The sequence below is a fragment of the Macrotis lagotis genome, chromosome 2 (assembly GCF_037893015.1).
Source record: "Macrotis lagotis isolate mMagLag1 chromosome 2, bilby.v1.9.chrom.fasta, whole genome shotgun sequence".
Lineage (NCBI taxonomy): Eukaryota > Metazoa > Chordata > Mammalia > Peramelemorphia > Peramelidae > Macrotis > Macrotis lagotis.
Window position 1 is genome coordinate 171,152,488 of NC_133659.1, and position 25,432 is coordinate 171,177,919.

Sequence of the window (25,432 nt, forward strand, 5' to 3'; positions counted from 1 at the left end):
CTGCCACAGTTTTTCTACCTCTAAAAATGAAGATAATAGCAGCAGGATTGTTTTGAGGATCAGATGAGATATTTATAAAGTGCTTAACACATTGCCTAGCCCATAATAAGGAACACTATGTAAGTGTTAGCTATTGTTGTTGCTGTCTTCTGCTATTAGACTGTAAGCTCCTTGAGAGCAGCGACTTTTTCCTTTTTCTTATGTATATTTTCAGCATTTAGTACAGTGTCTGGCACACAGTAGATATTTAATCAATGCTTGTTTTATCAGATAAAGAAAATGTGGATTTGTTTTCATGGCTAGACTTATATGTTACAAGGGAAGGCAGTGGGTTTGTTTTCTAGTAGTGGATGAGAGTTTGGGAGGCAGTGATATTTATATTTAAAAAAATGAAAAAAGACAGAAAACTATCAATGAAGTAATTAAAAAATACAAAGAAGAAAGGATTTTGAGGAGTAACAAAAAGTAAGACAATGTTGAAAAAATTTAAAAAAAGACAATGTTGAAGCTACTATAAAAAGTATTGAGCTATATGTAAAAATTCCATTTTGTGGGGGGATCCACCTTTTCTGTTCCACCTATAGGGAAGTATTCACAACTGTTGATGTTTATTAACTTCATAACAATGAAAAGGAAAAAATGTTTTTAAAGCATTTATAAAACATATCCAAGTCTCACAGAATTTTTTCGTTACAAATGTTTCTAAGGAAAAAAAAAAGAGAAATGATCTCCACTGACCTGTTCTTCTGCCTAAAAAGATAGTCCAGTACCATAAATAGTCCCTTGAGCATAGTCTGAGTCGAAGAACTAACAATAGGGATTTCCCTGACTTGTTCTTTGCCATTAAGAGTTGTGATTTTTTCTTCTTTTTGAAGGACAGCAGTAAAATGTCCCTATAACAGATAAACAGGACATAAACAATCTCTTAGAACAAAGATTTCAATATCCATCATATTCCATATGGAAACATGCAATAACTATTGGATACAATACTACAAACTGTTAACTGAAAGATTCTAATATAAGTGCCAACAATGGTACCACAGTTGGGCTAAAAGAGATGAGCTAATTACTCACTTTTTTTTTTGCAAGGCAATGGAATTAAGTGGCTTGCCCAAGGAAACACAGCTAGGTAATTATTAAGTATCTGAGGTCGGATTTGAACTCAGGTCCTCCTGACTCCAGGGCCGGTGCTCTATCCACCTAGCCGCCCCTAATTCCTCACTCTTGTCAGAAACTCACTAAGAGTAAGTCAAAGGAGTGGCTAGGTGGTGCAGTGGATAGAGCACCAACCCTGGAGTCAGGAGGACCTGAGTTCAAATCCGGCCTCAGACACTCAATAATTACCTAGCTGTGTGGCCTTGGGCAAGCCAGTTAACCTCATTGCCTAGCAAAAACTTAAAAAAAAAAAAAGTTAGCCCTTTAGGAAGTTACTTAATTCTTCAGGTTGCTAGGGTACCAGGTAGCATCCCAAAAATACTAAATAGATATATACTAAGTAGTTTTCTAGCAGTCTGTAGGGGGTTAGAGTACTTTAAGCACTGAGCAGATTCTGACTCAATGAAGGGCAATGCATATGTATAATATTAAATAAAATGGTACATGTTATATAGAGAATATATTGCCTAGCCAAACCGCTACATAATATAACATTATCCTTGTATCCACGAGATGAATTTCACTAATGGCAGAAAATATCCCACCTGTAATACTGGAAAGGAAGTAGCAGTTATACCCATTTTGTAGAAGTGAGAGATCATTTCATTTCCACTCCACACTTTATAGGATGATTCATAATCTCTTTCTTCAAGATGTTTAGAGTTTTCCTGTAACCAACTACAATAAAAAAAAATTAAACTAAACTATAGCAATAACTCTAATAGACATTATCAGCCTTTCTGCATGTTACTTTGGCAAAAAGTTAGAGAGAAAATTGATTTTCACCATGATCACATACCATTCTGTGCTCCTACTAATTGACCATGACAGTTTAATCAGAAATTACAATACCTTGGAGTAAGTATGTTAGTGACCACTAGTTAAGTTGCATTGCCACACGCAGAAAAATGAACATACAGACTCCTGTTGTAATTTTAGTTTCAAAAAAGAAGCATGCATATCATTCATTCTATCTGTTTTGGGGGGGAGCGGAAAAAAACACACTAAAATTAAGAGGGATTAGGGAAGGCTTCCTACAGAATGCAGAATTTTACTTGAGACTTAAAAAGAAACCACATAAGTCAATAGTTGGAACAAAGGAGAAATCATTTCAGGCAAGGGAAACAGCCAGAGAAAGCACCCAAGAAACAACGAATCTATTTCATAGAATGGACAAAAAGGACAGGATCACTGAACTGAAGAGTACATGTTGGCAAATAAAGTATAAGACAGAAAAGGTAGGTGGGGGGCTAGGTTATAAAGACCTTTGAATGACAAACAGAACAACTTTTAATTGATCCTAGAGGCAATCAGGAACTATTGGGGTATGTGGTAGAATTGTGCTTTAGGAAAATCACTTTAGTAATTAAATGGAGGATGGACTGGAGTCAGAAGAGACTTGAGACAACAGGTTTTTGAAATAATCTTGGTATGTGAGATGATAAAGGCCAGCATCAAAGTGGGGACAGAGTCAGAGAAGGGGGAACATTTGAAAGATGGTGCAAAAGTGAAATCAGAATTGTGAAAAGTACAAGATGACATCTAGGTTGCAAGCCTAAGGAATTAAGAAGATGGTATTGCCTTCCATAGTAACAGGGGAAGGTAGGAGTGAGGGGAGAGCTAAGGGGAAAGATACTGAGTTCTGTTTTGAACATGTTGAATTTAAGATGTCTACTGGAAATCCAGTTATAGATGACTAAGAGGCAACTGAAGATTAGGATTAGAGGTCAGCAGAGAGGATAGAGATGGTAATTAGATCTTTGGGAGCTGATGAGCTCACGATGTGAAATAGTATAGAAGGAGAAGAGAAGAGTGCCCTGGACAGGACATGGTCCAAAGAAAAAGGATTTGTAATACATACCATATACAAATCTCAAGCCAGTACTGCCAAGCAACCTGAAATGCTACCTTTTAGAATTAAAAAGTGACTTCCTAGAACTTCTATTTTTTTTATTTCCCAATATCAGAGACTTCTAAATGAAAATTTTAAAGAGCTTCAGACTACATTTAGCTTATGCTAAAGAATAGTTTTGGAGTACATAGGATATTTTGGGTGTCACAGTACCTCCTCTTGGGCAATGTAATAGTCAAGAACTATTATTAAGAATTTAACACACAATTAAATAATTTAATTCTCTAATTCCAAATGAATCATTAGTTTCATTAATCTTTACTACTTAAAGGAAAAAAATTATGCAACCAAAAACTATCCAAAAATAAGCAATATTAAAATTTTCAAATAATTTTTCATGCATCATGGGATGCATTACAAGTAGAATTCCAAAAGTGACTTTTTGAAATGAAAATACATGTGGTCTATATTATCATTTCAAGTATTAGTTCCAGTATTACATAAAATCAAAACATTTTATTTAACATCAAAAGCCAAATAAAATTTCCTCATACATAAAAAGGGGACTTTTTTGAGAAATATATTTTTGAAAATATTTATTGTCCAAGGGGACACAGAGAAAGAATGATTTGTCTAAAAAAATTAAATTACCATATACATATATGTCTATCATCCATCTTTCTACAAATTTGTCTTTCTATCTCTCTATCTATCTATCTATCTTGAGGTATATCTTAGCAACCAACATACAGCTTTCATTTTGCATAAGAATTTGTTTGGGCTAAGTGAAATTAATTTGCCCAAAGCCTACTAAGTGGGCAGACTCATATTGAACTCTTTCAATAACATGAATAACTAAGACATTTATGGGGCAGGGAAAGCTATTTAAACTCAATAATGTTAAGGCAAGATAACTGCTAAGATAACATAACTGGAGAAGTTTAAAATTTTAACCATAACTAAGGTAACTAAGAACATAGGGAAAATATTGCGAAAGTTTTATACATACAAGTTTTTAACTTCAGAAAGAGCAAAGACATGTTAAAAAAGAAAATTCCCTTAGTTTATTTATGTCTCTACCTGCCAAACATAAAAGATTTCTTTATAAACTGTTAGACATACTGAAGAGTAACAAATACAAAACAAAGTTAATTCACTAGCACTTTACTTTTAAAAATACTAGGCCTTAGGGGCAGCTAGGTGGCACAGCACAGTGGCACAGTAGACAGAGCACTGGCCCTGGAGTCAGGAGTACCTGAGTTCAAATCCGGCCTCAGACACTTAATAATTACCTAGATATGTGGCCTTAGGCAAACCACTTAACCACATTGCCTTGCAAAAACCTAAAAAAAAAAAAAAAAAAATACTAGGCCTTTTAATATAGTCCATTAATTTCTTTTCAATTAACAATATTTCATTTGTACCTCAATGCTTCCAGGGTCATGATTTCCTAAGATTGACCCCCTACTGTCATCCCTTCACAACTTGATATATGCTCTTTAATTGTTATAAATGGTATTCTGTTAATAAGAGTAATATTCAATTTGTGGCTCAAAAATTTATCACTCTACATCCTCTAAGATTCACTCTTAGAGTCCTCAGTTTCACTGAAGGCCTGATTTCCTGATTTTCCCAACTGGTATAAGTTTTTAATATACTTTGTATTTACTAACTTGTATACACATTGTAATCATTCCCCCATTCTCACACCAATTAGAACATAATACAGCAAAGAATGAGATTATGTATTCCCCTAACATTTAGAACAGCATCTGTCACACAATAGGCATTTAATTTCTGTTGAATTGAACTAAATTGCACTAGTTCCAGTATTTTAATCTGCTGAACTTAAATTCAATAAACCACAACCCTCCATTAATTGGGAACTTTATTTTTCTTTTAAATGCACCACACTTTGATGAACAGCTTTAGCCTCATCTATCTTTAGAACTGTTTATTTTTATTTTGGGGGTCATGAATACCTTTCACAATCCAGTGAAAACTATGCACTCTTCAGAATAATGTTTTAAATGTATAAAATGATCAAAAAGAAAGCCAAAGGAAGTTGAAAGAAAAGTACAATTTTTTTCTTATAAGTTCACATATGTCCTAAAGTCTATCCATGAGTTAAGAATCCCTGAAGAGATATTCAATTATGTTCAACCCACACTGAGTAGATGTTCATAATGATGATGCTGAGGCACTGTAGGATTCCAAAATATCAAAACAAATTCAACTATGCTCATTACACTGTATTTGCCAAAGCAATAAAGGGGACTAACACATTTCAGAAAATTTTAACAATAAAGTATAACTTTCCTAAAGTTCTACTCCAATGCCTCACATTGTCACAGGGATACTCAATGTTTCTGAAGGTTCCAACAAGGGAACCCAGGGACTAGCGGGTCCTGGAGGTAGGTCCTACACCACAATGGAAAATCTTTGACCAATATTAGACCTGGCAATATAGGACAAGGACCAGACTGGCTAAAGAGAGGCTCACATAAAGGCTGGCTGCAATCAATCAATCAATCAATCAATCGGCAGGTCTTTATGAAGTATCTCTACTGTGTGCCAATTCATATGTCAGGCATTTGGGATAAAAAAGGCCCTGCCCATTAGGAGTTTACTTGTCAAAGTGGAGATAATGTATATACAGAGGTATAAACAAAACACATACAAAGCAGATACAAAAGAACTTTTGGGGAAAGAATTAAAAATAGCAGCTGGGCTACTAGTTTCCCCCCGAAAATCCTCTCCTCCATAATTCCCTATTTCTGTCAAGACCATTCTTCCAGTTCCAAGGTACATCTTCACTCTCCCTCCTTGACCATAATCAAGATGATTCTTAACTGGTCATTCCACCTCAAGTTTCTCCTCACTCTTATCTAATCCCAAAGTCACCAGAATGGTTTTTCCTAAGCTTATGTCTGACTAGGTCACTCTCCTACTCAATCTGGTTCCTTTTAGCTTCTAGGAACAAATATAAATTTTCATTTAGCATCAGAAGCCATTTAAACTGTACTCCCTATCTATCTTTTCAATTGCATTGTACATTATTCCCTCCCACACCCTTTTCCCGTTCTGTTCTCCTCTCATCCCCTCTGGTGGCCCACTTCCACCTCTAAATCCCAGACCCATTCAAGCAAGAGATATCCCTCTGACCACCACCACTCTCTCTTCATAACTTTATGGCTCATTCCCATCCTAAACCAAGACCATCCAGAATCCAGTAGGGCTGCTTCATTGTTTGCAGAGCTGAGTAAGATGGGAGTCACTATTCCTTCTGGTTTGATGAAGACTTACCTTAGCTAAGCCTTACTCTCTGCCATATGATTAACTTCTAAGGTCCTCCGGGTCTTACTATTAGCCTTGCCCCTGCACCCTGCAGACCTCACCACAATCATGGCTCTACTGATATACAAAATATATAAATAAAAATATATTTTAAAAATAAAAAAGCATAAATAAATATATGAATCTATTAATTCTACAATTTTTCTTTGTGGGTAGGTAGAGAAGAAAGTTTGTAGGGTTTTGAACCATTGACTATAATAAGGAGTTGTCAAATATAAAATGCATAATAAAAAATGTAAAGCTTTTTCCTTAAAAAATAAAATTAAAATTAAAAGGTATCATAAACAAATTTTTTTATCGGAAACATCAACTTATCCTATTGTTTTTCTTACTTTATAAGGCTATAGCACACAGCTCGCAGAGGTTCATGGTTTTTCTTCCTTATATTATTGCTGATCATGATATCTAGTTCATCTCGAGCAAACCTAAGTTGAATTTCTGTAACACTGTAACTGGCTGACTCACGGGCACAGTCCTCAATATTATGGGCTTCATCTAAAATGATGATCTGTTCTTTCAGATTGATATCCATCTACAACAGAAAACAATTTTCCTGTAAAACATTATGAAATTGACTCTTTAATTTAATCAGCAGTTGGAAGACTCTGTTTTTACTTCATCCTGCTTTTAGTCACAGAAGCATGCACAATTGTGTAAAAAATTGATTTTTCAGGGGTTTATATAAATTCTGCATTATTGAAGCAAACCAACTTTTCTTTATTGAATTCTTTGTATATAAGATCATCACAATATTTACATCTGAACAACAGAATGTCATTTAGGGATCTCAAATTCTTTTTGCAAATAAATAAAACTGACAACTATTTATGGAAAAACCTCTTGAACAGATGATACCATATTAAAAACTGAAAGGAATATAAAGTATTCTAAGCTCCATGAGGGCAGGGATTCCATTTATTTTAAGAAGTTTGACATTATATTAGGACACAAATAGAGTAAAAGTAAAATAAACATGAGATGGAAAATAGCTATACAAGACAAAATGTTGGACAACAAACACAAGGCAACATATGATTAACTGTAAGGACAGATACAATAAGAGTATTCAGAGGAAGAAAAGAGCCCTACAGCCAGGAGTTTGGAAAGGTTTCTAGGAGAAGATACCTGAACTCACCATCAAAACAGAGAAGCAGAGAAGAAGAGGGGAGATGAGAATACAGGAGTAGATGTCTTGAGCAAGGCACAATTAAAAGAAAGAACAAGACACAATCAAAGGACTGAAAAGACCAGTCTGTCAAAGTGGCAGTACAGAGATAAGGCTGTAAAAGTAGGTCATAAACAGAATAAAGAGGACCTAAAATAACAACCTAAGAAAACTCTATTTTATACAAAGTAGGCAAACAGTAAAGTAAAAGTAAAGTAAAAAAAAGTAAAAGTGAGATAAAAAAGGGCTGAAAAGTGAGTAATATAAGTGATCAATATAATATACTACTTTCATTTTAAACCAAAGAAAAGCAAAAATCAAAACAAAAAGAATTTGTATATATCACAAAAGTTAGTAGAAGCAAAAAGAATGGCAAATTTCTCATGCTGCAACATGCTCTAAACCACTAACTATATCACTTGATGAGGAGATCTAGTGGGCAGTAACATGTCTACCTAAAAATATCATTTTTCAAAAGTTCACAAAGTATATCAATATGCATATGAATTTCCCAAAGAGTACACTGCTTTATAAAAAGCACACAGGCCTTTATAAAATGTTTCAATCTATAACAATTATAAATTGGTGTTTATAAATAGGTGTTTCACATATAGATTCCTAATCACTTTAGTTTAAACTGTCATTTTTATTTAAATAAGTAGCTTTTAATCTAATGTCAAGATTAATTACTACTAATTAGTCATTACTGGTGCCCATAATGTGCTCATATACTTGTCTACATTAAACACTGAATAGAAGAATGGACATAAAGATGAAATTAAAAAATGGTGAAAATATGTCTTTGTCTGATTATCTAAATCCCAATTAATAAAGAAATGTTCTTTACAATCATTACATTTATACTTACACTTTCTCTTATTTGTGAATCTAGAAGATAATTGTAGGGACAGAATACAATGTCAGCATCCAGCATTAGTTCTCGAGCTGCATAATATGGACATGCCTTTACTTTTTTCCCCAGGCTCACAAGATCTTCTATATCCCAGGCCCTGAACATCCCTGGGAAAGTTTGCAGAGCATATTGTTCACTGATCTTATGGACACCATGGTTGAAATAACAGGACTTACCCTAAAAGTAAATACAGATCATTTCAAAGTTAGCCAATATTGTAGTACAAATAAAAAACAAACCAAAAAACTATTTCTCTGGAAATTAGGCATATATAATATAAGCTAATAGCCATATAGTAAAAGTGGCATAGAAAGTATAGCATTAAATTAGCAATGATAATTTTTAGAAGTCATTCATTTTTGATTTCTCAAATTAACAAAAAGCCTAATATCTATGAATCCATAAATAAAATACATGTTCTCAAAACTAGTTTCATCTTTGTGGGGAACTTCTATAAGAACACTCTCTACAAGCTGTTCAAAAGCTCATCTCCAGGGGCAGTTAGGTGGTGCAGTGGCTAGAACACTGGCCCTGGAGTCAGGAGTACCTGAGTTCAAATCCGGCCTCAGACACTTAATTGCCTAGCTGTGTGGCCTTGGGCAAGCCAGTTAACCCCATTGCCTAGCAAAAACTTAAAAAAAGAAAAAAGCTCATCTCCAACTCACAGAGGAGAAAACTAACCAGAGCACTGATATGTTAAGAGTCTGATTTGTTACTTAAACTCACAAAGCTATAATATGTGTCAGAGGCAAGACTCGAATCCAATCTTACTACTTCAAGAACTGCCTTCTTTCCACCATGTCATATTGCCTCTTTTTCCAGATAACTATAATTCTTAATAATCATTAGTCAAGTAAGATAAATTTGTCTTTGTCTAGGTATATTCTCTACAAGTCATTCAAAGGCAAGATCATATCTTCTGTTCTATTCTACTTTCACAATAGCACCTACTGTACACAGAATTAAGTCACAGTCTAGCTGAAGTCAGGAGAACCTGAGTTCAAATCAGACCTCAGAGAAGTAATACTTAACTATGAGACCCTGGACAAGTCACTTAACCCTACTGCCTTGAAAATACAAAATAAAAACAGGTTCTTGCTGGAGAAGTAAATAAGAGAATTTTTTGGAATCAGATTTAATGTGTATCCACAAAAAATATTACTTCATAGAATACTTGATCATCTTGTATTGCAGTATTCATGAAGAACATTTAGAAAATATCATAAAAATAACTGCTACTATTTGGAATTATGCCTAAAGAGATCATGAAAAAAGGTTAAAAATTCCACAAGTCCAAAAATATTCATAACAGCTCTTTCTGTAGTGGCAAAAAATTGGAAATTGAGGGGATGCCCATCAATTGAAGAATGGCTGAACAAACTGTGATATACATACAAACACACACACACACACACACACACACACACACACACACACACACACAAATATATATATAATGGAACACTATTATTCTAGAAGAAATTATGAGTGATGGGATTTCAGAAAAGTGTATAAAGACTTGCATGCTGGGGTGGCTAGGTGGCATAGTGGATAAAGCACCCGCCCTGAAGTCAGGAGTACCTGGGTTCAAATCCAGTCTCAGACACTTAATAATTGCCTAGCTGTGTGGCCTTGGGCAAGCCACTTAACCCTGTTTGCCTTACCAAAAAAAACCCTAAATAAAAATAAAAGACTTGCATGAATTGATGCTGAATGAAATGAGCAGAACCAGAAGAACATAATACAAAAACAAGGGTCATGATTAACCATGATGGACTTATTCATTTTGGCAACACAATAATTAAAGGCAATTTTAAAAGACTTGTGATGGAAAAAGAAAAAAAAAATAGAGTTTATATCAGATTGCTTTCTGTCAGGGAAGGAGGGGGAGAGAAGGAGGAAAGCAGAAAAATTGTAAACTCAAAACCTTGAGGAAAAAAATGAATGGTAAAAACTACCATTGCATGTAGTTAGAAAAACAAATAAATAAAATATTTAAAAATTTTTAAAAATAACTGCTACTTATAAACTAGCCCCTATTGCAGAGAATGAATAGGAAAAAAATCCACAATGAAAATATAAACTAAACTGTATGTATCTGAATACAGCAAGGAAAGAAGGACAGTATGAGTCTCAGAAAGAGGAAATGAAAGAAGCTAAAAGGTTGTAGTCAGTCCAGACACCGCATGTTTTATATATCACAAACTTTCTTCATAAAAAAGCAAAGAGAATTATTAAAAATGAAAATGGCTACATTTTAACACACAGGAAACAATTAGTTCCTTTAAGAAGTCCATTATAAATTAGCTCTCGGGGCAGCGAGGTGGTGCAGTGGTTAGAGCACGGGCCCTGGAGTCAGGAATACCTGAGTTCAAATCTGAGCTCAGATAATTAATAATTACCTAGCTGTGTGGCCTTGGGCAAGCCACTTAACCCCATTGCTCTGCAAAAACCGAAAAAAAAAATCAGCTCTCTGTGTACAATCAGACCACCAACTTAATAATTAACAAAACAAATGCCAAACTAAAATGCAAATGAGAAGATATAGTGTTCAATTAAAACAATTTCTATTAGAAAATTTATTTTTATTATGTATTACATTTCTTATATATAACCCATCTTTATATAATACATATTATTTAATAATATTTAGTAACGTATTTAAAAATAAATTGGTGCCATTGAAAAATGAAAAACAGACAAAAGAACAAACCTAGAAACTAATAATATTTCCTAAGGAAATTTAACTGATAGAAACCACAAAAAAGGAGACAAAACAGCCTTGCAAATATTTCAGTCATTTGATCATCTTACCAATCAGAGCTATAGTAGTCAGGAGCAATAATAGTTAGGAATAAAAACTATTTGCAAAAATATTACAGAGGAAAAGGTAGAAGGAAAATGAGAAGAGAGCAAGAAGTGGGAGAAGCAAATTCACAAAAAGTTTATGGTGAGATCAAATGGAGCCATATTACACTGAGACAAAACTGGAAGACAAGGAACTGGTGAAAAAATGGAAAAGTCTTGTCAAGATCACTATACCAAACATTTACTGTCAATGATAGAGAAACTATAACATTAGCAAAAAGAAAGACCATTAAAGAAAATAAAAATGGGAGAAACAGAAGAGACCAGATGGACACTGATGCAAGTGAGAAAATCTGGGAGAATCTGGGGCCTCCTAAAATAGGAGGGTTGGTAAAAAGTACAGATATTCATTCTACTTTAAAAAAAAAAAAAAAAAAGAAACCAAGAAAACAGCACTCACTACTAACCCATAGGACTAAGCTTCAATTTTCACAAAATATTTATGAATAAATGGAAGAGTATATATTATTGGCCTACTATATTCAGATTGCACTGGAGATACAGACGCGCACATATACGCGAAACACACACACACACACACACACACACACACACACACACACACAAAGTCCTTAGCATTCAGGAATTTAAATTTAAAGAGAGACACTAATATATGCAGGTGAAGGCCAGGGGAGTTATACATTATGAAGAAAAACCTCAAGGCAGATAATAAGATGGCATACTTTGCCCTTCCCAGAACAGTGCTACTGATTTGGTTACTATGCCCACAACAAGAAGGTAGATCTGTGTAAAGTGGCAATGTGCCCATGTGGATGGACTGCTGAATGGGATTTGAAGCAGAGCATGATCAAAGGACTAGCTAGATTTAAAGGACTTTGCACTCATCTAATCCACAATCAAAACTAGAAAATTAAATGGAAATAAAGGAGGGGGGAAAAACCTCTGCAAAGGCAAGGACTGGATTGCATAACCAACACCTTGGCCAAGGACAAGCCAGGGATCAGACCCCTGCCCCAGCAAAATAAAGCTTGGATTTATACTTCCTATATCCCAGAAGCAGAACTAAAACACCAAGATGAACAAAAAAAAACTAAAAGAGCACTCACTATAGAAAACTACTTTACAGACAAAGATGATAACAATGCCAGTCTGAAGAAGAAAGCAGTGAAAAATCACTCACAGGGGAATTATCAAAACAGTCTATAAACTGGACTCAAATGCAAAAGTTCACCAAAAAGCTTAAAAAAGAATTTAAAAAAGCAAAGGAAAAAAGTGAGAAGAAAAATGAAAAAAAGAAATGAGTCATGATGCAAATATATGAAAAGTTGACCAGAGGGACAGCTAGGTGGTGTAATGGATAGAGCACCTGCCCTGGAGTCAGGAGGAACTGGGTTCAAATCTGACCTCAGACACTTAATAATTATCTAGCTGTGTGACCTTGGCAAGTCACTTAACCTAACTGCCTTGCCCCTAAAAAAAAAAAAGAAAGAAAAAGTTGACCAGAGAGTAACTGAATAAAATAAAACCCTAAAAAATTAGAATTGAACAAATAAACCAATGAATCTATGAGACAACAAGATTTCATCAAACAAATTAAAAAGGCTGAAAAAAACTGAAGAAAGTATAAAGTACATTTTATTGGAAAACAAGTGACTTGGAAAATAGATTCAGGAGAGACAATCTACAAGTCATCAGACTACCAGAAAGCCTAGATCAAAAAAGAACCTGGAAAACATCATGCAGGGAATTATAAGGAAAAACTGTCCAAAACTGCTAGAGCAAAAAAATATATATATAACTATTGAAAGAATACACAAAACCCCTCCAAAAAAGAGATCCCAAGATAAAAACTCCAAGGGCTGATATAGCCATATACAGAACTCTCAAATAAAGAGAATATTGCAAGCAGAAAAAAGAAAACAATTCAAATGCAAAGGAAATACATTCAGATTCACATAGGACCTATCAACCTCAAGGATAAGAAGACCTGGAATACCATAAATTGGCAAGCAAAGGATCTGGGATTACAACCCAGAATGTACAAAATTCAGGATATACTGTCAGGGAAATAGAAGACTTCCAGAATTTCCTGACACAAAGACCAGAACTGAACAAAGAATTCAATTGCCAAATATACAACTCAAGAATTGCATAAAAAGGTAAATGAAAAAAAAGGTAAATGAAAAGGAGAAGGAAATAATGAAACAAAACAAAATAGATGGTGGTCAAGACCATCAAACTGTATACAATCCAAAAAGGGAAGATACAACACTTCTAATTCTTGAGAACTTTACTTCTCTCAGGATAATCAAAGAGTGGAATATAATTGAAGAGACTGAACTTAAAGGATATTGATATAGTTAGGTCTTGTCTCTACATTGAAGAGGTCCAAGATGATATCGATGTTTGAGACAAAAAGCCCTAAAGAAAAGCAGAGGTGTTAACTTTAAACTTAAGTGTCTCATTATCCTTTGACTCACTCTAACTCTGCTGTACTGACAAAGCTTAGCTCTTACTCTAATGAGGGCATCATAAACTGGGCAGCCCTGAGTCAGTGTCTCTGTAATGTACAATCATTTGAAAAGTTCTCAGGTGAGACTTCCACAGCCTCTTTGTACATATAGCCATTTAAGATTCTTGAAGTTAATTAACTTAATAGGTAATTCACTTAACAAGGGGTTAAATAACCTGGGTGGATGGAGAGAGAGGGATGGAAGTCTGAGAGAAAATAGTCCTGGGGGGAGAGGTACAAATAGTTCAAGAAATAATTTTGCTTTGGATGATACTTTGGCTCACGAAGAGGATTGTATGTCCTTGGAAGGTACTTGAAAAGTCGATAAAGTACAAAATGATTATAATTATAATTTGATATAATTTGAGACAATGCAGCTTATTAAACAAATCAAACAATCAATCTGTGATGATACTTTGATAATATGAGCTTATCAAGGAATAAAATAATCATACTGTGATTGATGATACAACACCAGGTGAAAAGGCAAAAAGGTTTATAATTTTAGAGAGAAAGAAGGGAGAGTGTGAACACTGAATAAATTCTGTTCAACAGATAAGACCCAGAGAGGGAATAAGATACATTCCCACTTGGATTTAGAAATCTAACCTAATGTATAAGGCAGGGGGTGGGGGTTAGGGAAAAGTAAAGATAAAGAAGGAAGTGATAAAAGGGAAGGCAATGGAGAAGGTATAAGTGAAAATAAACAGAAAGTTAAATTTTAAAAGAAAAGTCAAAGGGAAAAGGGAATAAAATTTTGGTAAGGAAGAAAAGAGAAAAATATAAATGCAGAAAGACAGAACAGAGGAAATAGAGTATTAGTAATCTTAACTGTAAATGTAAATGGAATGAACTCTCCCATAAAAGACAAGCAAATAGCAGAATGAATTAAAAACCAGAATTCTACAATATGTTATTTACAAGAAACACATTTGAAGCAGAGAGATACACACAGGGTAAAGGTAAAAGGTTGGAGTAAAATATATTGTGCCTCAGCTGAAGTAAAAAAATCAGGGGCAGTGATCCTGGTCTCAGATAAAGTAAAAGCAAAAATCAATCTCATTAAATGGGATAAGGAAGGAAACAACATCTTCTTAAAAGGTACCACTGGTAATGAAACTATATCATCACTAAACATGTATGCACCTAGAGGTAGAGCATCCAAATTCCTAGAAGAAATGATGAGTGAATTACAAGGAGACATAGACAGCAAATTTTTAATAATGGAGAACCTCAATCTCCCTCAATCAGAACTAGTTAAATTTAACTGTAAAATAAACAAGAAGGAAATTAAGAAGGTGAATGAAATCTTAAATATGACAGACCCCTGAAGAAAACTTAATGAGGATAGAAAAGCACATACCTTTTTCCTCAGCAGTACATGGCATCTATACCAAAATTCACCATTTACTAGGGCACAAAAACCTTATAATTGGGGCGGCTAGGTGACGTAGTAGATAAAGCACCAGCCTGGGAGTCAGGAGTACCTGGGTTCAAATCCAGTCTCAGACACTTAATAACTACCTAGCTCTGTGGCCTTGGGCAAGACACTTAACGCTGTCTGCCTTGCAAAAATCAAAAAAAAAAAAAAACACCTTATAATCAAATGCAGAAAAGAAATAATAAATATAAACTTCTCAGATGGTGATGCAATAAAAATTACGTGTAATAAAGGGTCATAGAAAGATAAACCAAAAATTAGAAATTAAATAACTTTACCTTAAATAATAAGTGGATAAAAAAGCAAACAATAGAAATAATCAATAATTATATCCAAGAAAATGATACTAATGAGATATCATACCAAAAGTTGTGATGGAGTCAAGGCAGTTTTGAGGGGAAACTTAATTCTCTAAATGTCTTTATGGATAAAATAGAGAAAGAGGAGATCAATGAACTGGATGTGGAACTAAAAAAAACTAGATAAAGAAAAAATTAAAGATCCCCAATTAAATTCCAAATTAGAAATTCTGAAAAATCAAGGGAGATAAATAAAATTGAAAGCAAGAAAACCATTGATCTCATAAATAAAATTAAGAGTTGATTTTATGAAAAAGCCAATAAAATAGACAAATCTTTGGTAAATCTGATTAGGAAAAAAACTAACCAAATTACCAGTATCAAAAATGAAAAGGGTAAACCAACCACCAATGAGGAGGAAATTAAAGAAATAATTGAGTTACTTTGCTAAATAAGTTGTATGCCAATAAAATGAATAACCTGAATGAAATAAATAAATTATTTAAAAAATAAAAACTGCCCAGATTAACAGATGAGGAAATAAATTATTTAAATAACCCCATTTCAGAAAAAAGAAATTGAAGAAACGATCAATCAGCTCACTAAGAAAAAGGCTCCAGGTCCAAATGGATTTACAAGTGAATTCTATCAAACATTTAAGGAACAATTAATTCCTATTCTAAATAAACTATTTTTAAAAATAGGAGGAGTTCTGCCAAACTCCTTTTATGACACCGACATGGTGCTGACAACCTAAACTAGGAAGAACCAAAACAGACAAAGAAAATTATAGACCAATCTCCCTAATGAATATTGATGCAAAAATTTTAAATAAAAATTTAGCAATGAGACTAAAGAAACACACCATGATCAGATAGGATTTATACCAGGGAGGCAGGGATGGTTCAATATTAGTAAAACATTCAACATAACTAAACTATCAAGAGTAAAACCAACAGAAATCACATGATTATCTCAATAGATGTTAGAAAAGTCTTTGATAAAATACAACATCCATTCCTATTAAAAACACTAGAAAGTTTAGGAATAAATGGAATTTTCCTTAAAATAATAAATAGGAACTATATAAAAAAACCATCAAAATTAGTGTATGTAATGGGAATAAACATGGAGCATTTCCAAGAAAATCAGGGGTGAAACAAGGATGCCTATTATCTTCATTACTATTCAATATAGTATTAGAAATGCTGACTGTATTCTCTTAGGTACCACCTCACACCTCTCAGACTGGCCAATATGACCAGAAAAAATAATGATCACTGTTGGAAGGGTAGTGGGAAATCTGGGACATTATTATATTGTTGGTGGAGTTGTGAACTCATCCAACCTTTCTGGAGAGAAATTTGGAATTACACCCAAAAGGCAACAAAAATGTGCATGCCCTTTGATCCAGCAATACCACTACTGGGTCTATACCCTGAAGAAATGATGAAAAAGGGTAAAAACAACACTTGTACAAAAATATTCACAGTAGCCTATTTGTGATGGCAAAGAATTGGAAATTAAGTAAATGTCCTTCAATTGGGGAAAGGCTTAGCAAACTGTGGTATATGTATGTCATGGAACACTACTGTTCTATTAGAAACCAGGAGGGATGGGAATTGAGGGAAGCCTGGAGGGATTTGCATGAACTGATGCTGAATGAGATGAGCAGAATCAGAAAAACACTGTATACCCTAACAGCAACATGGGGGCAAACATCAACCTTGATGGACCTGCTCATTCCATCAGTGCAACAATCAGGGACAATTTGGGGCTGCCTGCAATGGAGAATACCATCTGTATCCAGAGAAACAACTATGGAGTTTGAAGAAAGACCAAGGACTATTATCTTAAATTTAGAAAAAAAAACCTGATATCTCATTGTCTGACCTTGCTATCTCTGATACTTTATGTTTTTTCCTTAAGAATATGATTTCTCTCTCATCTCAGTTTGGATCAATGTATACCATGGAAACAATGTAAAGACTGACAAATTGACTTCAGGGGAAGTGGAGTAAGATTAGGGGAAAAATTGTAAAACTCAAAAGAAATAAAATCTTTATAAAAAAAGAAATGCTAGCTGTAGCAATAAGAGAAGAAAAAATTAAAGGAATCAGAATTGGTAATGACAAAGTAAAGCTTTTACTCTTTGCAAATGATATGATGATATACTTAGAGAACCTGAGAAAATCATCTAAAAACTCCTTGAAACAATTAACAAAATTCAACAAAGTAGCAGGCTATAAATTAAAGCCACATAAATTATCAGCATTTCTATAAATAAATAACAAAGCCCAAGACTAAGAGATAGAAAGAGAAATTCCATTTAAAGCAGCAATAGACAACATTAAATACTTGGGAATCTACACCTCTCAAGATAAACCCAGAAACTGGATGAACAGTATTATAAAGCACTTCTCATCCAAATAAAGTCAAATCTAAATAATTGGAAAAATTCAATTGTTCATGATAAGGTCGGGCTAATATAAAAATGACAATTCTACCCAAATTAAATTATTTATTCAGTGCCATATCAATCAAATTACCAAATAACTATGTAACCTAGCTAAAAACAAAGTAACAAAATTCATCTGGAGCAACAAAAGGTCAAGAAAAGCAAGGGAACTGATGAAAAAAAAATTAAAAGAAGGTGGCCTACTATACCAAATCTAAGCCTATACTATAAAGCGACAATCATCAAAACTTCCTAGAACTGGTTAAGAAAAAAGAGTAATGGGGCAGGGCCAAGATGGCAACAGGAGAGGACCATCTCTTAGTTGCTCAGGAGCAAAACTTATAAGCTAAGGACTCTAATTACATTTTGGAGAGACAGAACCCACAGAGGAATCCAGTGAGGCAATTCTCCAACACAAGTTAACCTGGAAAAGTACGGAAAGGCTTGGCTCCACGGGGTCAGAGGGGTGGCCTGCCAGCTCAAAGGAACTTCAGCCTCCTGGAGGCAGCCCCAGTGCGCTGCGAGCAACAGCTCACAGTAGCAGGGGTAGTTTCCTGACCTATAGCCCAGACCTCAGGGCACACAGCAACAAGCAGTGGGCCACAGCAGGGCCACCCACACCTCAGCCCCGTGGCAGAGGGGGCACTTATGGTCATTCACAGACCAGGAGGGAGGACAGAGCCTCACACACTGAGATCCTTGTGGGGGTGTCCCAAAAGCTCAGGAAGCACCCCAAAACCAGGCTCAGGCTGGGAAAATGAGTAAGCAGAGAAAAAAAGAGGGACACCATTGAGAAATACTTTGCCTATGATCCCAAGAAGGATCAAAACACTCAATCTGAAGATGAGGAAGTACAAGCTCCTACATCTAAAGACTCCAAGAAAAAGAGAAATTGGGCTCAGGCCATGACAGAGCTCAAAAAAGACTTTGAAAATCAAGTGAGGGGGATAGAAGAAAAACTGGGAAAAGAAATGAGAGAGATGCAGGAAAAACATGAAAATGAAGTCAGCAGCTTAGTCAAGGAAATCCAAAAAAATGCTGAAGAAAATAGCATGCTAAAAACCAGTTTAGGTCAAATGGATAAAACAGTTCAAAAGTTATTGAGGAGAAGAATGCTTTAAAAAGCAGAATCAGCCAGATGGAAAAAGAGATAAGAAAGCTCTCTGAGGAAAACAAATCCTTCAGACAAAGAACGGAACTCAGGGAGATGGCTGATTTTACAAGAAATCAGGACTCAAACCAAAAGAATGAAAAATTAGAAGAAAATGTGGAACATGTCATTGAAAAAAACAACGAATATGGAAAACAGATTTAGGAAAGATAATTTAAAAATTACTGGAATACCTGGAAGTCATGACCAAGAAAAGAGCCTTGACATCATTTTCAAAGAATTATTACAGGAAAATTGCCCTGATATCCTAGAAGCAGAGGGCAAAATAGAAACAGAGAATCCACTGGTCTCTCTTGGAAAGAGATCCAAAAAAAAAAAAAAAAAACCCCCAAAAAACCCAAGAATATTACAGCCAAGTTCAGAACTCCCAAGTCAAAGTGAAAATATTACAAGCAGCCAGAAGGACACAAGTCAAATATCATGGAGCTGCAGTCAGGATCACACAGGACTTAGAAGCAACCACATTAAAAGGTCGTAGTGTTTGGAATATAATATACCAGAAGGCAAAAAGAGCTTGAAATACAACCGAGAATCAACTACCCAGCAAAACTGTATGTCCTCTTCCAGGGAAAAAGAAGGACTTTCAATGAACCAGGGGAATTTCAAATGTTCCTGTTGGAAATGGCCAGAGCTGAACAGAAGGTTTGATCTTCAAATACAGGACTCAGGTGAAGCATAAAGAGTGAAGGAGAAGGGGAAAATATGAGGGACTTGATGATGTATTCCTGTATAGAAAAATGACACTGATAATACTCATATGAACCTTCTCAATTAACAGAGCAGGAAGAAGGAGCTTTTATACATGAAACACAGGAGAAAACTGAATTTGAAGATATATTGTGGTGTAAAAATGGAGTCAATAGAAAAAAGGGAAATGTAATGGGAGAAAGAAAAAAAAGAGGAAGAAAAGGCCAACATATTTCATATAATAAGATTTCTCTTTATTACAATGAGCTATTGCAATGATATGGAAGGGGGGAGATGAGGGGGAATGAAGGAATCTTTGCTCTCATCAGAGGTGGCTAGGAGAGGAAACAGCATATATACTCAATGGGGTATAGACATCTGGAGTAAGAAGGGGGGGACGGGGGGAAGGGGGGCATGTGAGTGATGGAGGAGAAGATGGACCATGGGGGGAGAGAAGTCAGATATAACACATTTTCTTTTTTACTTCTTGCAAGAAGCTGGGATTGGATGGCCTGTCCAGGACCATAGGGCAGGGTGGATGCTGGGCCTAAGGGGTGGTATGGGGGCCCAGGGTTTCTTGGCCCCAGGACCAGGGATCTGTCTGCTGCACCACTCAACTACCCTACAGCAGAGACAGAGTGAAAGGAGAGAGAAAATATAGTTCATGGTAGCAGAGAAGTGTGAATGGAGGGAGTTGCGATCAGCAATGGCAACAGTGGAAAAATATGGAAGTAACTTTTGTGATAGACTTATCCTAAAGAATGTGATCCACCTGTGATAGAGTTGTTGGTGTTGGAACAAAGACTGAAGCACATTTTTTATTATTATTATTATGGGGGGGGGGGGGCGTGCAGGGCAAATGGGGCTGGGTGGCCTGCCTGGAGTCGCATAGCAGGGTGATCACTGGGTGTGTGAGGCTGGATTTGGACCTGGTTGCTCCTGGCTCAAGGGCCAATGCTCTGTCTGCTACCCAGCCACCCCTACTATTATTACTATTTTACTTTATTTTGGGTCTTTTTTTTCTTCCTTTTGGTTTTTGCAGGGCAGTGGGGATCAGGTGGCTTGCATGTCACACAGCTGTGTGATTGTTGGGTCTATGGGGCCGCATGTGAGCTCGGGTGCTCGTGGCTCCAGGGCTGGTGTTTGTCCACTGCACCACCTGGCCATACCTACAATTATTACTATAATTTTTTTATTTTAATTTTTTTTCTCTCCCCTTTACTTTATCGCTCAAGCAAGTCTATATTCATGAAGGAGAGGGGGTATTTTGTTTACTCTTAAACAAGAATATTTTATTAATGTAAAAAAACATTTGTACAAAATGAGAATAAAAAAATAAAAAATAAATTAAATAATAAATAAATAAATAAATAACTACCATGGAAACATTGTTGGGTCTTTGGGGCCGCATGTGGGCTTGGGTGCTCGTGGCTCCAGGGCTGGTGTTCATCCATTGCACCACCTGGCCATACCTACAATTATTTCTATTATATTTTTTTAATTTATTTTTTTCTCTCCCCTTTACTTTATTGCTCCTGAGGGTCTATATTTTTGGGGGAAGGGGTATTCTGTTTACTCTTAAACAAGAATATTTTATTAATGTATAAAAAAACATTATTTGTACAAAAAGAGAATAAATAAATATTAAAAAATATATAGAAAAAATATCAAGGAATGACTTCCTTGATAAGATTTTAGTCCCTGAAGTATGTATTAATAAACTAACTTTACCTGCATCATTGAGACAGCTAAGTTGTAAGAGAATAGTGCATTGGGCCTAGAGTCAGGAAGAACTGAGTTCAAATCCAGACTATCAAATGTTATAGCTCTATGTCTATGGACAAGTAACTTAACTTCTATTTGCCTCACTTTCCTCAACTGCAAAAAATGGGGATAATAATAACACTTACCTCTCAGACACCCTGAGATGGATGATCTCCAAAGTTCCTTCCAAAATGTGTAATTTAAAAAAAAAGTCAGATGAGAAAGACTTGCTATCCAAAGTGCATCTGACAAAGTGACAGTGATCTACTCTACCTTTTAACCATCATCATAGTCTCTTCTGCACTAGTCTTGAAAGCTAATCCATGGCCTAGATGTAGAACTAGAAAGTTCCACGCATCAGATGGATAGCTAAACATGTTAGCTCAAAGGTCCCTTCCAGCTCTAAGATTCTCTATTTTGAGGACTCTTGACCCTCAAAGTGGCACTATGGGATGTCTCGTCCTGATTGGAAAAGGACAGCCATTCCTAGGTAATTAATTATTTAGTGTTTATATATCTGGATCTAATTAAATTCGCTTTCTTAAACTAAAGAAAGACTAATTTCATATAGTCATTTGACTGCTTTTTCCTAAAGAGCACGTTAGCAAAGGAAACAGTGAACAAAAACACATGTCCTCTCTGATCAAGCCAAAAATCAGAAAGTTTACACTTTAAGAGCATTTAAAACCTACACCCACATGAAGATTGATAGCAAAAGTAGAAAAGCTCATCCATTTTAAGTGTAATACAACCCAAAGGAAAAGCTGTCGCTTAAGTGTTATCACACTTTAAACTCCTTTTACTCAAATTGTCAGATATCTATTTATCTTCCCACTTTGGTGAAACAAGTTCAGTAAACACAGACACCTATGGTGACAGTGTAATTGGCCCTCATTACAATCCCAAATCACCCTGAGGAGCAAGAAAAGCAAATGTTCACTGCATTCAGCTCCACCAGGTTATTCTGTGAGTGAATTAACTGCCAAACAAAAAATAATGTGGAAATTATCAAATGTTTGAAGTGAATTTAAATTATATGCAAGTACCTGATAAAAATAATGCTGCTATATTTACCAGTGTCCATAGGTACTGACAAAATGTCTTCAATTACTAATATTTTTATTATTTAAAAACATCTATCACCAGTTCAAAATATGGGTTATAAAATACCAGCAAAATTATGAATACTATCTTTAATTACTTACGTTACAGGCCATTATTCATTATCAATTAATGAATATTCATCACAAATAAGAACAAAATTATCAACCATGATTAAGTCTGCTGAGGTTTAAATTTTGAGGGAAAGGTAACTAAAAAGTCTTAAACAATGTCATATACTTCAAATTTTTAAACTTTAATTTAATTGATGGGATAATACTGAAGGCAAAGTTAGTAACTATGATAGCATTTCCATAAATGAAAACAAAGCAATATTGATAACGTGATTCTTTTATACATCTTTCATAGTAACAATCAAATTTTAAACATTTAAGGAATTCTGCAGATAAATTACACATTTAGATTGGGAAAAGCCTTTCTAAAATAGAATTTCTGGATCTGAATGAGCATGCAAGTTAAGTTCTGTCTCTACTTGGCCATTTTCAGTATTTCTCTTTTTCTGTATAATATACATATGTATACAGACACAAAAGTGCCTTTCTTTCAGAAAATATCAGGAGAGGAATTTCCTCAAAATAATCTGGAAAAAATAAATTTCAGAATTACCTAGATATTAAGAAAGAACTTAAGAAAAATGAATAACCAGCTGGTTTCTAAAATGGACTAAAGAAAAGAGTCTTAAGATCTCTTTCATGTTCTCCTATTAATTTTCTCTATGTTCCTGAAATGTTCTATATACTCAAAATTTTTTGAATCACTGAAGATTGTTTTGAGGATTAGGTAGATTCACCAATTTATTCCTAACAATAAAACTGAAAAAGAAAAGTAGGGTACTCAAATCATACTGCAACTGATGAAGTTAAACTTTAGTGATCTTGACTCAAAGTCTTTTGGGTATAACCAACATTACATTGATTTGATTAAAAGCACAGATGAAAGATAACATTACTTTCATAAGATATTAGATATTCTGCATATGTTACCAATGCTCTTTCATTCAAGGTACCTACCTCTCTGCTGATTGCTAAATATAATTCCAGATGTGAAATATTAAGCATTATAACTAACTAGTAACTGCACTAAAGTATAGCTTCCCTAATGAATTTACCACCTAACTTACAAAATCTCATATACATCAATAAGATTCTTTTATAATCCACCTTGAAAACCTGAATATAGGTTTTCCTAAATTTCTCAAAGAAATCTCAATATACTCATAATTTTTAAAAAATTATTTCATCAATTTATATTGTAAAGTTTTCAGAGACAAAAACCTTTAATAAACAGTTTAAAGACAAAATTCTTTTAGCAACATTTCTCATTCAACTAAAGTGATAATTTTCATGTATGATAGAATTAAACATAAAATCCAACTAATTAAATTTTTTTTCATTCTTGAGATAAACTACTTGCTTGTACTCAGATCAACACCATTTGAAAGTGTTAAGATTCTGCACATTCTAACAACCTGAGAAGTAAAGACATTTATTTGGGAATAAAAAGAAAGAAAAAATAGAATTTCTGCAAGTGAACATGTGTGAATTAAACTATATTAGCTTTCATCCTAAATTTTACAATTTTAACCAACTGTGATGATAATCAAGATTTACTGAAAATAAACCTTCTTTTGATCAAAATGAATTACTCCTAGCAAAAGACTCACTTTGGTCATAAAGATTTAACAAGCTATAAAGGTTAAATTATTATTCTAAATATAAATTTATATACATTTTGAAACTTTCATGCCTTATTCTTTCTAAAAATAAAACGGTTTTACTTACATTTTTTCCATCCATCAACTCCATACATTTTTCATTTCTGTTGAAATTACCAATTACTTCAGGATGTACACAAGTATGATCCCTGCTAGAAAGAATAGTCATTCGGACCCCAGAATATGCTGTCCTCCGCAGTTCTCTAGTAATCTGAGATATCTGTTTATGTGTACGAGTCCCAAAAAATATTTTAGGTGTCTTGCATTTTCCTCCATGTTCTTTCTTTGTTATATTATTGTCATCTTGATTTTTCTCACTTTTAATGGAACAGGAACACCGACTACAAGGACCAGGAACCTGCAATAATAACAAAAAAAAAAAGTTTGTTTGTGATATTACCCCCTACAATGTACTCATAAAATCTACTACAAAATGATCAAAAAATGAATCAAGCTGTCAAGTAAAAATGAGTTTTGTAAACAATATAAAATACCTTCAAAAGTGAATAAAATAATAAAAATGCCATTTTATATATATATATAGACATTAAAAATATGGAAACTATTTTTAAGATTGATTCTTCACCAAACTAAAAAGATCTTCAAAGTAATTTTATATTATACAAGTCTACATAAAATTAAATGTTAATTTTAATGATCAAGGTAATCATTAATATCTTTCCCACTACAAATACATTAAGAAAAACAAAATTAATTCTACCATCTACTTAATTCATGTGTTTTTAAAACTATCATTTTGTTATTTCACATTTGTACCATTGCCTAATAGAAGACTCCAAGCAAGCACCAGGCAAGGCAAATATTCTATAATTTTCCAGTAAAACAAAAGCAAAGTTTTTTTATGCAGTTTACAAAAGTATAGCTTAATTTCAAGTTGCCACCAAGATCTTACATTGGACCATTATAGACTTTGTAAAAAAAAAAAAGAAGAAAAACTTAGAAAAATATTGAAAGATCAATTTCTAGCAA

The 25,432-nt window shown here is 34.4% G+C and overlaps 1 protein-coding gene across 1 annotated transcript in view; it reads right to left on the reverse strand.

The window, feature by feature from the left end:
* BRIP1 (BRCA1 interacting DNA helicase 1) overlaps positions 1–25,432 on the reverse strand; it is a 448,227-nt gene that overhangs the window by 334,406 nt on the left and 88,389 nt on the right. The window contains exons 7-11 of the mRNA XM_074223555.1: positions 24,510–24,800; positions 8,401–8,622; positions 6,700–6,899; positions 1,704–1,836; positions 739–893 (exon numbers count right to left, since the gene is read on the reverse strand). Coding sequence (XP_074079656.1) covers positions 739–893; positions 1,704–1,836; positions 6,700–6,899; positions 8,401–8,622; positions 24,510–24,800 — 1,001 coding nt within the window. The remainder of the gene's footprint in view (positions 1–738; positions 894–1,703; positions 1,837–6,699; positions 6,900–8,400; positions 8,623–24,509; positions 24,801–25,432) is intronic.